General features: G+C 38.6%; 1 protein-coding gene across 1 annotated transcript; it reads right to left on the reverse strand.

The window, feature by feature from the left end:
• Nucleotides 1-420: 420 nt before the first annotated feature.
• On the reverse strand, nucleotides 421-14,093 carry trdn (triadin). Its single transcript, XM_063495953.1, has 5 exons — nucleotides 13,907-14,093; nucleotides 9,758-9,799; nucleotides 2,018-2,050; nucleotides 917-1,036; nucleotides 421-443 (listed from the first exon to the last, which is right to left on the reverse strand). The coding sequence occupies exons 1-5, from the start codon at nucleotides 14,091-14,093 to the stop codon at nucleotides 421-423; spliced, it is 405 nt and encodes a 134-aa protein (XP_063352023.1).
• Nucleotides 14,094-14,304: the final 211 nt, after the last annotated feature.

Consider the following 14,304-nt stretch of genomic DNA (forward strand, 5'->3'; position numbering starts at 1 on the left):
GACTGTCTTTTGTTAAAGAGCAATAAATTTCTTTTTTGGATGTTGCAATGGTGGAGGTGAAAGCCAGGAGTGTTTCATTTCATTACCTTACATTTTGTCATTTTATGTCTCCATGGTAACACAGGGAACATGTAATGTGCCTAAAATTCGATTAAAAAAAACAATCTACCTATTTTAGAGCAAATCACAAAAGTCCAGTAACTACAAGCAGAAGACACACAGACATGAAGATCATAATGTGTAAAAAAAAAAGAGCAAAGGTTTCAATTTGGAATCTTTTATTCATCAAATTAAATCATCAGTTACCGCTGAACAACAGACAGAAAAAACATTACTGCGATATAATGTGCAACACTAACAGCCGTCTCAACCTTTCTGTCCTCTCTCCTCCAGCTCTTGTCCTTTTCCACTTCCTGTCCTTCAGAGATCCTCTGAGTGGAAAGCTGATACGCAAGAAACAGAGTTCAAAACAAATTTTCGAAGTTAAATATTGCCAGATGGTGAGCGACACATACGACAAACTTTCCTTTACATGCATGAAAATAAATGGCTGACATTACCCAGCAATCAGTTTAAGACTGGGTGCATAAAGGAATGATTGTTTGCCTTTTGATTGGCCTTGAACTGTAGCACATCTTTCTGCTGCCATCAGTGTGAATCAGAATGACTTTTAGTTATTTTTGAATCTACGGTAAATGTTTTAAATGCAGTTTTAAATTGCCCTCAGCGGCATGTGTGCACACTTTGTCTATTCATCATAACCCTCTTAGTCAGCTACTGCAAAAGCTAAGGCCTTAATAAAACGTTAGGCAGGATGAGCATCGCATGAATTGTTAATAACGGTCAAACAACTGATGGTTAATTTAATGTGATGATGTTTTCTTACATGTGAGGCTTTCGGTTAGATGATGAATACCTTCCTCCTCCTCATCAGGAGCTACCAGACTGGCCGCAAATGCCCACATCATTTCCAGCCAATCAGTGCTCTCCTGAGGTGAGACTCCAGCAGAGCTTGATTTTATTGGACGAACTCCACCTAAAGCAAAGCAAAATAGAGATAAAGATCTAATGAATAGTATATAACTAAACAACAGAACCTTTCATTTTAAGGTTTTATCTGAACTAGAACAGCAAATCAAAGTTTCGCTCGAACGTAACTTTCTCTCAGTCAGTGACCGAAACTAAGCACTTTCTAAGCACTCGTCTGCACCAACAACCACATTACAATCAAAGTCACTTAAAATCAGCTTTCTTCCTCGTTCAAATGTTCAGTTTAAACTTCACCCGGTTGTCTTGAACGTGTCTACGTGCCTAAATTTGCATGGAATTGCCGCTATGTGATTGGCTGATCAGATATTTGCATTAACAAACAGTTCAACAGTTATACCTAATAAAGTGGCCACTGAATGTTTACTGTTCTGTATTTATTTGGACTCTAATAGAGTATCTTTGCTTTCAAAGTTCAAAATAATCCTTAGTTATCTGATCTTGGACTTTGGAAACAAGCTGTTTTAGCTCCTCTCCCTTTAAGAGGGCTTTCTTCTGATTGGCTGTCCATCTCAAGCACTTTTGACCTCACAGTCAGAGCTGTGTGTTCAGATATCCACTCCCACTGATATCATGTAGAGACAAGAGTAGACAAACCAAGGTGACACAGAGGGTTTAGACCAGTGTGAAGCCCGCCTGAGCTTTTGGCTCATGGGGATTACATATAAATAGACTGACGTCATCAACTGAAACTTTGGCCATGTTTAACATCCAAACTGTAAGATTTTATATGACAGACAATTATATAAGACTTTACCCTATGAAGCTGTTCAAGCTCACACACTATGATGGGGTTTGTCACACTTCTGTAAGCCTTGGTTTGTTTTCGCATATGTATACTATGCTAGTACACTATCTACCATAGCATAGCATAGTATAGTACACTATGCGACGGGTTTATGTTTTGAATTTGGGTGTATATGTGATGTATGCTGGCTTAGAAGTGTCTGCTTGCCTTTAGTCCTCATACTTCTCTTCGCAATGGCGGCAGGGGGAGGGAGGCCTGAGGAGGGGAGACACACAAGCACGACATTAACCGAAACTGCATCGTATGAAGTACACACAGGACGCATGCTGAGAGGAAAAGGAAGAACACGCACAATAGAAAGATAATCCACAACGAGAGCTGAGAAAAACAACGATCAGCAGCCTTCGTCTCTGCGCCTCACTGCATAGTTCGTGTTTTCAGCCACATATAGCGTTAGATTTACAGCTTTGCCGCTTTAATGCAGCAAAGATGTTAAAGAGAAATAAAAAAAAGCTGCTCCCGAACACGAATCACACTTTCCATTAAAAAAACATTTTTTTTCTCCATGATGCAGAGCACATGCTGAATGAGAGCACAGCAAGAAACCACAGCGGTATTAAATTTGCAGAAATATTAAAACATTCCTGATTAATTTTTACCTGGATTTCCACCCCTGATCTCATCTGCATAAATATAAATAGTTGTGACTCACTAATCTTTCCATTACAAGCACCCTGATACTGGATCTTTAAGTCAGTAATACACAATGGTTTTTTACCAGTTACCAAAAATGTAAAAGGACTGAATTATTATATAAATGCAGGTAGGTCCGTAAATATTAGGACAATGAAAGCATTTTGAAATGTAATTTTACCTCTGTACACCAGCAAACTGTTTTAAATCAATCAATTAATATATGAATATGTAAAGTGAAAACTTTCAGCTTCAATTCACAAGAGTATTACAACCATTGTTTAGGAATTACAGCCATTTTTATACATAGCCCCTAATTTTTAAAGGGCTAAAAACTAATGGGACAAACTAACCTTGACTTGTATAGGGCCAGAAGCCTTTTTTGAAAACCACAGATATCACTGCCGGGAGATTTGAAAAAGCGTGCAGGTTTACGGTGATTAGCATTGGCTTCACTCTACAGAGCTGGAAGCTTCGTCTATTTTTTTACTCCTTCTGTGTTTTTAAGAATATACCAGAACTGGCTTCACCTGGTCACCACTTTTTAGTCAATTGTCCAATTACTTCTGTTTTTCTGTGTATAAATGTGGTTGTAATTCCTAAATAGTTCATAAATCCCTGCAATAAATAAAAACCTAAAATAAAATAAAAAATAGTGCACTTTGGTGGCGTACAGAGGCAAAAATAGAAAGATAATGACATTGTCAAAGCATGAATCTCACTGTAAATTATTTCTTATATGAATTAAAATCAGATCTGTATTTCAAACATATAAGCAACAAATGCTAATGACATAAAAAATAAAAGTCGTCATATTCATGTGATGAAAATATTATTATTATTATACAGACTAATATATAAACAATCTATAAATATATATACCTGTCTAATACACTGTCCCTTGTTTTATTAATATATATGTATAACTATTATATCTACACCCTACCAAAAGTATTGCTTTTTTATAAATGTGTCACATATATAAAATTATCAATATTTAATGTACAGTAGAACCACTGTATTCTCTGCAGTCTGCAACCCAAAATGTGGACCTGAAATATTAAACACTCTGCCTCAACCATAAACTGCTCTACAAGTGTTTTTTTAAAAACTGATTTATATTTGTTCATCTTGTCAAATCGTCCCCCCAGAGTCATCCACAAATTCACTCCACAGGCTGCTATGAACGTGGCCCACATTGTTTTGTTTACTTTATGGTTTTTTTGCACACATAGACACACGCACACACACCTTTTTAATTTATTTATTTGCTGATGAATAAAAGATCAAAGAAACAGTGAAGGAGATGAGGTGGGTTGTGTGTATCAAAAATGGCGGGCAGTCTTGGCGTGTGATTTTGTCATGATATAGTTCTAAATGCACGCTGGGTATCATAAGAACGACGACCATGTTTTTCCAAATTGGGTCAAATTGTTCTTTCAAGCTGAAGTCAAGTTTTCTAAATTTGTATGATCTGTCAGGAAACTGAGCCACTGTTTTTCCAGTAAAATATTTTGCTGTTTTATTTTTTGGCGATGGTTAAATCTATTAAGATAAAGGTTTGGAGTTGTCAAAGAGGATGCATGGATGCATTTTTATGAATATCAAATATAAGAATTCAATAAGAAGACTTGATGTCTCTGAATTCAAAAAAAATAATGGAAATTTCAATCAAGCTTACAACGATACAAAATTATTAGCAATGAAACCAATGGACTTACAGCTAAAAACATTTATAAAGGGCGACCTCTCCGAGAGGGCCACCAAGGTACCAAATGATACGTATTTTTCTCCAATTGTGTCATTTTAAGGATTACCTTTTTCCACGGGAAATTGGGCGCCCGGTTTCCTACAAATTACATTTCCAGCTAAACTATTATTCCCATAATGATTGTAATGGTGCTCTGGATTACATTCAGAGGCGGTGTTTTGTTGAATGAATGAAGCATGCCGTCTATTAACGACAAATGCATTAGTTAAACACACATTCAGCTAAATGTTTCCTCGTTACGGTAATAGAAACTGTAATGTGATTTCTAGGTTGGATTACTGAACACGGGCGTGATTAGGTCGTAATCAAATGCTGCACGAGAAGCATTATGAAGACATGATGCTGGAATATTGTTTTCTGCTTCCTCCCCTCTGTGCCTTTTGAACACTTTTTTTTGTCTACTTTAAAGGCTGTTTGTGTGTCACAGCTTCTTTAACACTTTCTTAAACTGTCCAGTAATTGCTGCTGTGTCTGTTTATTGTCTTACCGAGCTGCACACGTGAGCTTAAAATGACTTGATCTCATGTGCAATCAGCTGATTAAAGCGTGACCTGTCGCTGCTCTGCCTGAATATATCTGCAAGCAGCCGGATATTAATTCTTATATTGGCTTCTCTGGTCCTGAAACTATTACCTGTTATTAAGCTGCTAAAAGTCCTTAAAACAAACTGTAATCATATGCTGCCGCTGCCGTGCAGGTGTTTTGCATCTGCCTCTCTGAGGAACATGCGAATTAGCACATTCATCAATACTCTGCATTCAGATAACTGTTGGCTCTGGAGTGCTAAATGGATTGTTTGGATTTTCTCCGTGGATCTCTTTCAGTCTCTCTCTCCCAGGTGGAGGAAGCTTTCCGCCTGCTTCTCGCCCAGTGCGGAGGAGGTGCATAGGCTAATGGAGCCTCATAAAACAACTGATTAATGCACTGACATTTCTTTGATTGGCACTGCAGACACAGAGCCAGAGAGACAGGGAACAGGAGGCCAGCTTTCTCCCTTGCTAACGCTCCCTCTCCTTCTTTTGATTGCTGTTACTCTGTCACTCAGTTTCCCTCGCGCACCACCTTTCTTTGTCTTTCTTTTTTTCTTTTCAAATCACACCTCTCTTCCACTTTGCTCCTCTTTAAATCTATTTTCTCTCACGCTCTCACTTTCATGTGCTTATCATCCAACTCTTTTCTTCTCTCTTCTGCCTTTTGTTTTTGCTATGTTTTTAGTTTACTGCAGTTTAGCAGCCACATCAAAATGATAAAACACAAAGGATATAGATGAAAAATACAAATTGTGCAACAGAGATTAAAAAAGGGAACCCAAGGGGCTCAGACAAAAAAACAAACAAACAAACCTCAGAAGAAAAGCACAGAGTTCGAAGAGACAAAAACAAACTGGATAAGAGAAAATAAATGATACAAGAGAATATAGATTATCCTCATTTTCTTTCTATCCTTCCTTCATCCCTTCCTTCCTTCCTCCTACCTGTAATATTCTGAAATTCTTCGGGAGTTTTTGGCTTTGTATTCTGGTTCTGTATTCTTTATTATTTAGTTTTCTGGTTATGGAAATATATTACAATTCCTGTGATGAAGTGGATCCTATGTCTGACACCTGACCTGTAGTTTCCTGCTTGCTTTTGTTGTTGACTCCTCCCCCCCCCCCCCCCCCCCCCCCCCTTAGTGTAATCCTCTTCTGTGTCTGTATCAAACTCTGGCGTCTTTGTCCTTGTCAGTCATTTCCTGTTTTATTTTGAAAGTCTCTCATTTTGTGTGCTTTGTGTTTAGTTTTGCTTCCTGTGTCTCATTGGTCGTTTCAGTCTTGTTCCCACCTGTTACTGTTCCCTGTCTGTATATTTGATCTCATTCTGCTCTTTGTCGTAATCGTCCTCAGCTTGTTTGAGTCCTTCCTCGATCTTTCCCTGCATACTTCTGTTTGTTGAAATACTAGCTCCTGGCATAAGTTAATTTTGTATTTTTTGCAAGTGTTCAGCAATAAAGCTGTTTTCATTTATACTTTTGTCTGCCAAGTCCTGCATTTTGGGTCCTTCCCTGCCTAACACACAGCTGAGACATGAAACCTTTTGCTTTTGCATTTCTCACGCATCTCGGCATTTTTCCATTCCTGTTTTTGTTATTTTTGTTTTTTACTTTCTTCTGAATTGCCTTTGTTATAGAGTATGTCCCTGAGAGTGTGGAGGTCTCTGTCTCTCTAATTCCGTATGTTATCCCATATTTTTTGTGCAGTTTTTCTTGATTGCTCTGGTGCAATACTCACATCAGCAACATCATCCTCTCCACTCCTAAAGCAGATCTCAAAACAGTCAAGGTGTTTCTCATAATGCCGACTCACCTGAAACAAAACTTTTTCTTTCTTTCTTTTTTCACGTCAAAACATACAGAGTGAGCGATCACTTCAACTCTGTGAGCAATGAGTAAAAACCCTTTCAGCTTTTACGACCTTTCATTTTTAAGATTTGGACACCAAATGGTTTTATACATTTATCAAAGCCAACTGACTTTGTCAGAGAACTGTAAATATTGTGGCCTAAAGTAGAGTTGTAAGTGTTTGGGATGTATTTGAAACTTTACACAATATCACTGCTGAACCTGAGAGCAGCAAAATCCTGAAAGTGTGAAAGTATCTTCCTATTATTATTATTCTTTTGGCTGCTTCCTTTAGGGGCCTCCACAGCAGATCATCTACCTCTATCTCACCCTGTCCCTAGAGTCTTCCTCTGTCACACCAACTCTCTGCATGTCCTCCTTCGCTATGTCCATCAATCTGCTCTGAGGTCTTCTTTTTTTCCTCCTGCCTGGCAGCTCCATCTTCAACATCCTTTGTCCTTTATATCCACAATGTCTGGGAGTACCAGGATGGACAGGATTAGAAATGAATACATCAGAGGGACAGCTCAGGTTGAGTGGTTTGGAGGCAAAGTTAGAGAGGCTTGGCTGAGATCATTTGGACATGTGACGAGGAGGGATGGTGGATATATTGGGCAAGAGATGTTGAAGATGGAGCTGCCAAGAGGAAGACTTTATTTCAGTTCCTCAACCTTTTTACTCTATACTAACCCATATTATTTGCAGCACTATTAGCAAAGTCAGTGCAGCTTTGATAGACACCAGAATACATTTAAGTCTTAAATGCTCAAAGGTGTTTTTTAATCACTCACAGAGACTGAGTTTGCATATTTTCACATACAGTGCTATGAAAAATGATTTGAACTGTTCCTGATTTATTGATTTATTTACTTAATTTTTTGTCAAACTTGTTTCAGATAATCAAATAAATTTTAATATTATACAAGGATAAATTGAGTAAATCCAAGATACAGTTTTTAACTTCAGGGGAAAAAAACTTTTTCAAAAGTAATTGCCCCCTAAAACTAATAACTGGTTGTGCCACCCTTGGCAGCAAGAACTGCAATTAAGCGTTTGCGATAACTGGCTAAGTCTTTCACATCGCTGTGGATGAATTTGGCCCACCATTCTTTCAGGAATTGTTTAATTTGAGCCAGACTGGAAGGTTTGGGACAAGGTATTTATGTCTGCAGCTCAATCAGATTCGGCCTACTCCACAACCTTCATTTTGTTTTTTTGAGCCATTCAGAGGAGGACTTGCTGCTGTGTTTCGGATCATTGTCCTGAGTGTGCATGAACTCCGGAGCAGGAACTTGTGGCTGGACATTTCCATCAGGAGTTTGGTTGAGAGTAGAATTCATGTTTCCATCAATATGGCAAATCATCCAGGTACTGAAGAAGCAAAGCCACCAGACCATCACGCTACAACCACCATGCTTGACCGCTGCTGTGATATTTTATACCAGTTGTATTGGGACTCAAACCTTCCAACTTGTTGCTTGATGCGTTGCTTTTTGAGATATTCTAACCTCACTTTGTCAGAAAGCTTCTATTTAAATGAAATTTAACTCAGCTTTCCAATAAGTGCAGTTAATCACAGTTAATTCATGATTTAGCAACATGGGCAATTACTTTTTCACACAGGGCTACGTGTAGGTTTTGATTTTCCCCCCCTTGATTATAAACACTTTAATTTGCAAACTGCATGTTGTGTTTACTTGTGTTATCTTTGTCTAATATTTAAATTTGTTTGATGATCTGAAATGCAAAAAACAAAAAACTCTACAACTGTATTTCTTCTTTAATATCCCCAAAATGTCTTGTAGCTGTTTCATTTACACACGCTGATCTTTGCTGAAATGTTGTGATGGAAGAAAAGCCTTGTGTTAAATTGAGCCCAGCATTTTGTCATTTTTCACCTTGGAAATGTTTGCTTCGAAAACTGAAAGGATGAAAGGAAAAACTATCATGTACATCCTACACTGAGCTTCTAGAGAATCCCTGTGTACTCCCGTTCTCCAGTCTAGCCCCTTGGCAAAAGGTTTCCTTGACTTATATAAAGATGGGTAACTTTCATAAACAAGTAAACTCTCATTGAAGGACTCTGTTATTGTTCTACATTAAAATGATCCTGAATTATCACGTTAGCAGTCATGGAAACATGTACCACATTAATCATCACTGAGAAAGTCCAGACAAGCATGCAGAACATATGCTGGTTTTTATGCACAACACTAGGAAAGAACAAGGACACACTGATGGGTAACAAACTAAAGAAAAATAAAAGCTGTGCAAATGATTGGAGAAACTGAAAGCGAGCAGGAATACTGGGTCACTTAATGCTTTAATTAAAACTGTGGACTTCAGTCAGCACTTCTCAAACCATTTGGGAGGTTCAAGGCCAGGGACAGTGCTCTCCACAACTGCCAAATGAAAACACCAAATGATGAAATGGATTTTGGAGGAGCAGCGTTTTAGTAAAGTGCAGGAATGATGTCAAGGAGCACTGAGTGTATTCTGGACGCTTGTGACAGCCAAATACCTTTCTGTCCTTCATTTCCTTTAATTTGCCACCCATCCGTGGGCCTTGATAAATGCAGACTCTTTGCGCTTGGTGACAGAACAGAACGAGACTGAATTCCAGTGAATCTAAAGTAAATTAACAAAGGCTTGACATCAGGGCAGATCGACACTGTGTGCCTTAAGCTTAAAGAGCGAGTAAAATAACCGTTCGTTCTCCAAACAGACTGACTGTCTGGAGTCTTTAGGTGCTTTAGTCTTTAAGACTTGTTTCAAATACATTTTAAGAGGCATGTAATGGCAATCATCCCAATCTGACCACCGGGATCAGTGGATTCATTAATGTGGGTGGAAATGTACATCGTTTTAGATGGAGGTTCATTTGTTCTGCAAGCAAGGTTTGGGAAATCCAGAATGTAAAAAGCTATTATAGCTTTTTAGCCTCTTAAAAAATTGAGATTTAGTGTCGATTTACCCGTTAAAGGTGAAAGTCAAAGCCTCCGAACTAAAGAAAAACATGCTGAGCAAAAATCACATCTATCCAGATTTGACTCTGGACAACTGCAGTCAACACTCTGAAAGCAAGCGGAGCAGTCAAACAGTGTTTTTGCTGTTGGTTTTACCAGGAGGTAAACACACGGGGTCGTCACAGTATGAGGTGTAGTCTTTGGATGGGATGGCAGGTGATTGACAGCATGAGCATGGAGGGGAATTGGAGGGGCGGGGTAAAGAAGTGGAGTGGGGTAAAGAAAGGGGAAAAGTGAGGAGAGGAGTTAGAGATGAGTGTGTTGGATGTGTGAGGCAGGCCTATCCTTACGCTGTAGGATAGTGATGGTGATGTGTAGTAGCAACCGGTGGGAGAGTAGAATAGATAGAAGGGTCACGGTGTCGCTGTTGTACATGGAAAGAAGCAAAGGGAAGCTCAGTTGCAGTTTGATATTTAACTTTCAGTTATACTTGGTTTATTTAAGTTCGCCGAGTGTTAGCTATTATTCTTTTATGGCTTCAAAAAACTTCAAAAAAGAGCAAAAGAATGTATCAGTAGGTGTAGAAAAAAAAAATAAAGAAAACCAAATCAATTTTTTTATTTTTTATTTAGGGAACGTTTACTCTACCTACAGCCTTTTTTCACATTTTTCTTCCACAGCCAGGTGCTGCTTATAAAATGCACTTCATTAATTTATCATCAGTGTTTTCACTTTGATAAAAGCAGAAGTTTTGACAGTCTGCCGGTCTGGAGCATTCAGGTGTGTTAACACAATGCCAAGGAGGAAAGACAACAGCAGGGATCTTACAGAGGCAGTTGTTGCCCATCAGTTGGTAAAGGGTTATAAGGCCATTTCCAAACAATTTGAAATTCAGCATTCTGCGGTGCAAAAGAGGCTTCACAAGTGGAAAACATTCAAGACAGTTGCCACCCTTCCCAGGAGGGGACATTTCAGCAAATTAACCCCAAAGGTCTGATCGTGCTCAGAGAAACGGCAACAAACCGAAGAGCTACATCTCAGACTTTACAGGCCTCAGTTAGCATGCTAAATATTGAAGTTCAGAGCACTACAATTAGAAAAAGACTGAAAAAGTATGGCTTGTTTTGAAAGACTTCAAGGAGAAAACCTCTTCTCTCTAAGAAGAACATGGCAGCACGGCTCAGGTTTACAAAGCTGTTTCTGAACAAACCACAAAAGATCTGGAAAAATGTCCTTTGGACACACAAGACCAAGGCAGAGATGTTTGGCCCAAACCAAACACCTCATCGGTAATGATTTGGGTTTGTTTTTTTAGTCACAGGACCTGGGCACCTTACGTTCACTGCATGGACCATGGGACCTCTGTATACCAAATATTCCGGAGTGGATGTGAGGACATCAGTCAGACAGATAGAGCTTAGCTGAAACTGGGTCAAACAACAGGGCAATGATCCCAAACACAGCACAAAGGCTGATAAAAGAAAAGAATCAAGGTGTCGCAATGGCCCGGTCAAAATCCAGACCCCATCCTGACTGAAATGCGTCGATGGGACCTTAAGAGACTTGTGCATAAAGAAATGCTATAATCATTAATGAATTGAAGCAATGCTGTTAAAAAGGAGCATGAACTAAAACTCCTCCACAACAATGTGAGATGCTGATGAAGTTTTTTAGAAAAAATTTACCTCAAGGGATTCAAGCTAAAGATGGTTCTAAGAGTTATTAAATCACAAGATGTAGTGGTTAACACATTTGTTTGGCAATGAACGGTCACTGGTTTGAGACACAAATCCCCCTCAGGGCTTTGTCACAAAGAACATCCAGTGTAAAATTCTGCCAAATCAAACATGTGGCGGTTCCTCCAGTGACAACCCCACAGGACTGCGTACAGTTTGTGTTGCATGTGTCGAATGCCCAGCTGGGACAAATATGAGCAGACTGTTCACATGACCGGCTAGATGAACTAAAGCATAAGACCAAGATGAATGAGATATTAAAAAATGTATAGGGTGAAACTGCAACCCAGCTCCCTTCCACACAATTAAAAGATAATAGTTTCATTATTGAAACTAACACTGTTTCAGAAGAAGCAGACACAAAATGTACTGGATACAGTGATGCTATCAGTGGAAAATAAACATATTCATTTAGACTAAAGGTGTGACTGAAACAGTGTTCATTTCAAGATAAATATCAAACCTGTTATGGATTAAATGCTAATTACAAGTTTACATTGACAATGTTAACATGCATACCAATGGATTCACCCCAACTGAGTTCTGAGTATTTAAGCAACTGGGACAGTATTTAAAGAAATACACTTTTACAGACTCCTGCCTGAGAACTGGATGAGAAGATTGTAAAGCTCAACTAAGAATTCAGCTGGTCGATAATTTCCGCTGATACCAGCCAGCTAAAGCTACTGGCATCCATGTATGTGAGATACGCTGATATTACACATTTTGTGTTTATTTTTATTTATTTCATTATGACAATGTGCATTAATATGTGCATGAAAACATTTTTAAAACATCAACATTAATAATCTGAAATGAGGGCAAACCCAAAAATACAATCTGGGTCAGACTCTAAAGTCTTATCCTGACATTTATATCCAATAATTAAGAAGCGACATCCTTAGCTTAGCTTAAAGAAACGTGTCCAAACAGCTCTAAATGCCAGTAATTACTTAAAATAACACTTTAACATGTTACAGTTTGATGTGCTAAAACCGAAGCGTAAAATGAGAATTTGTTGTCTTGTGCTGAGGTTATTTTTGACACAACCAGTTGCCAAGCAATCAGCTGCTGCTGCTGCAGGAAGTTGCTGATCTGAGTCAAGAAAGTTCACCAAATAATCCTCTCTGAAAATGGCAGTTTCTCACTTAGACAATTTGTTTCTTTTTCCAGGAATAAACGCTAAAGACATAACATAGGAAACAGTGAAGTTTAGAAATGAGTTTAAAGTGTTTTTTCCTTCCGAGCACAGCTACCATCTGTAGTTTTATAGTTAACAGACAGCTCAGAGAGCAGTGTTGTGGTGATCTAGCGCTCAAAGAAGGAAAGCAAAATAACATATTTCTCAATAATATGCTTTAAAAAAACTGCATCATTGCTAAATTTTTGTTTTTTGTTTTTATGCTAATAAAAAGAAGCATCAAGAAGGGCATAAAAATATGCCAACCTCTCTGACGGCTTCTTGTCAATAAAGAAGCGGCTGGAATTCGTTTTTGCCTTTTTGAGAATGAATTCAAAGTGAAAGCAGTGTAATGTTCAGCTCTGCACCGCCGTGTCTCCGTGCTATATTATTGTGATTTACTGCAATGGACGTTTCCCCTAATATATAAATTAAGAGCTTTCTACAGATTTGCAAGCCTTAAGCAGAACTGAAAATGCTTAAGCAGAGATCTTCACTGTTGCATTCACTTCAATCAGCAGCGTGGTTGTGATCTCAGGGAAATTCATTTCCTGTTATCTCATGACAATGAAGCAATTAAAGCCGGATCAAAGCTAACAAAATGTGATTACTCGAGACAATTAAGTCATGAAATGGAGATAAAGGGATTAAAAAAATATATGAGAAAACAAAGCTGCTCCCCATTTGTGTAATGTGGCAACAGCCGATGCACAGGATTCCACTGCTGTCCACATTAAGCAGATTATTAAATGAATCATTTTACTTTGTACGGCTCAATGCTGTAATCAACCCCTGTGACTCCATTATTAGTATGTATGCTAACACCAGAACGCACCCTTTCGATCCATTCTACGGCCGTATGAGTGATATTTAGGAGGAAATGAGGAGCTACTGCCCTGATAAATAAGCTAAGAAAATGGTAGACTAATTAATGTTAAAGTTTAACTGAGTATGTGAACAGGAGGAAATGCATTCGCTAAACCAGTGTGTGTCAAGAAGATGGGAAACACACCTCTCGTTACTCTGAACAGAACTGGCATTAAAGCAAAACACACACATGTCGAGGCACATGTGGTGAAAGCAACAAGGAGATGGTGTGTGTCCCATAGTTTGACTCGGTGAAAATGATGTCCACTTTTGAAGTTTGCTTCAAAAATGTCTGAAGTCTTGTTGGAAAATGCTCGGATGAAATATGGAAGTGTGAAATGTGGAAAATGGGTGATTGATGAGTGGAAGGAAAGTGTCATTAGGCATTATAAAACATTACAAACACATCATGATAACAGTTAATAATAAAGTATAATAATAAACAGTTAAATAATAAAATTATGAGAATAAAATGCTGAATTAAGTTCGGGATTTTTAAGAAGAAAAGTAAACAGTCGTTACCTGCCAAAGTTTTATAATCGAGCAGATCAAACAAAACGATAGCCACTGCTGACCACGTGATGATAAGGGCCACAACCATCAGCCAGGCCATTGGTGAGGTGAATGTTAATATGACATCATCCAGAAATGTCCTCTGATTGGGCCGAGATGGAGAGGCCACCTCCCTGACGCTGGTCTGACTGCTCATTGGTGAAGATAGCTGGGAGCAGAGGGAGAGAAGAAGAAGGAAGGAGATGGAAACTTGAGTTTGGAGGGGTCTGGGCATTGAAATACTTGCAAGAATGTTTAAAAAATTAAAAGCATCACTGCAAGACCCATTCAGTGTAAAGTTACTGAATCCCCGACTGATTACTGATCAATATTGGCCTGTGCATTGGCAAATTTGCACACAATAAAAT

The sequence above is a fragment of the Pelmatolapia mariae genome, linkage group LG15 (genome assembly GCF_036321145.2).
Source record: "Pelmatolapia mariae isolate MD_Pm_ZW linkage group LG15, Pm_UMD_F_2, whole genome shotgun sequence".
Taxonomy (NCBI): Eukaryota; Metazoa; Chordata; class Actinopteri; order Cichliformes; family Cichlidae; genus Pelmatolapia; species Pelmatolapia mariae.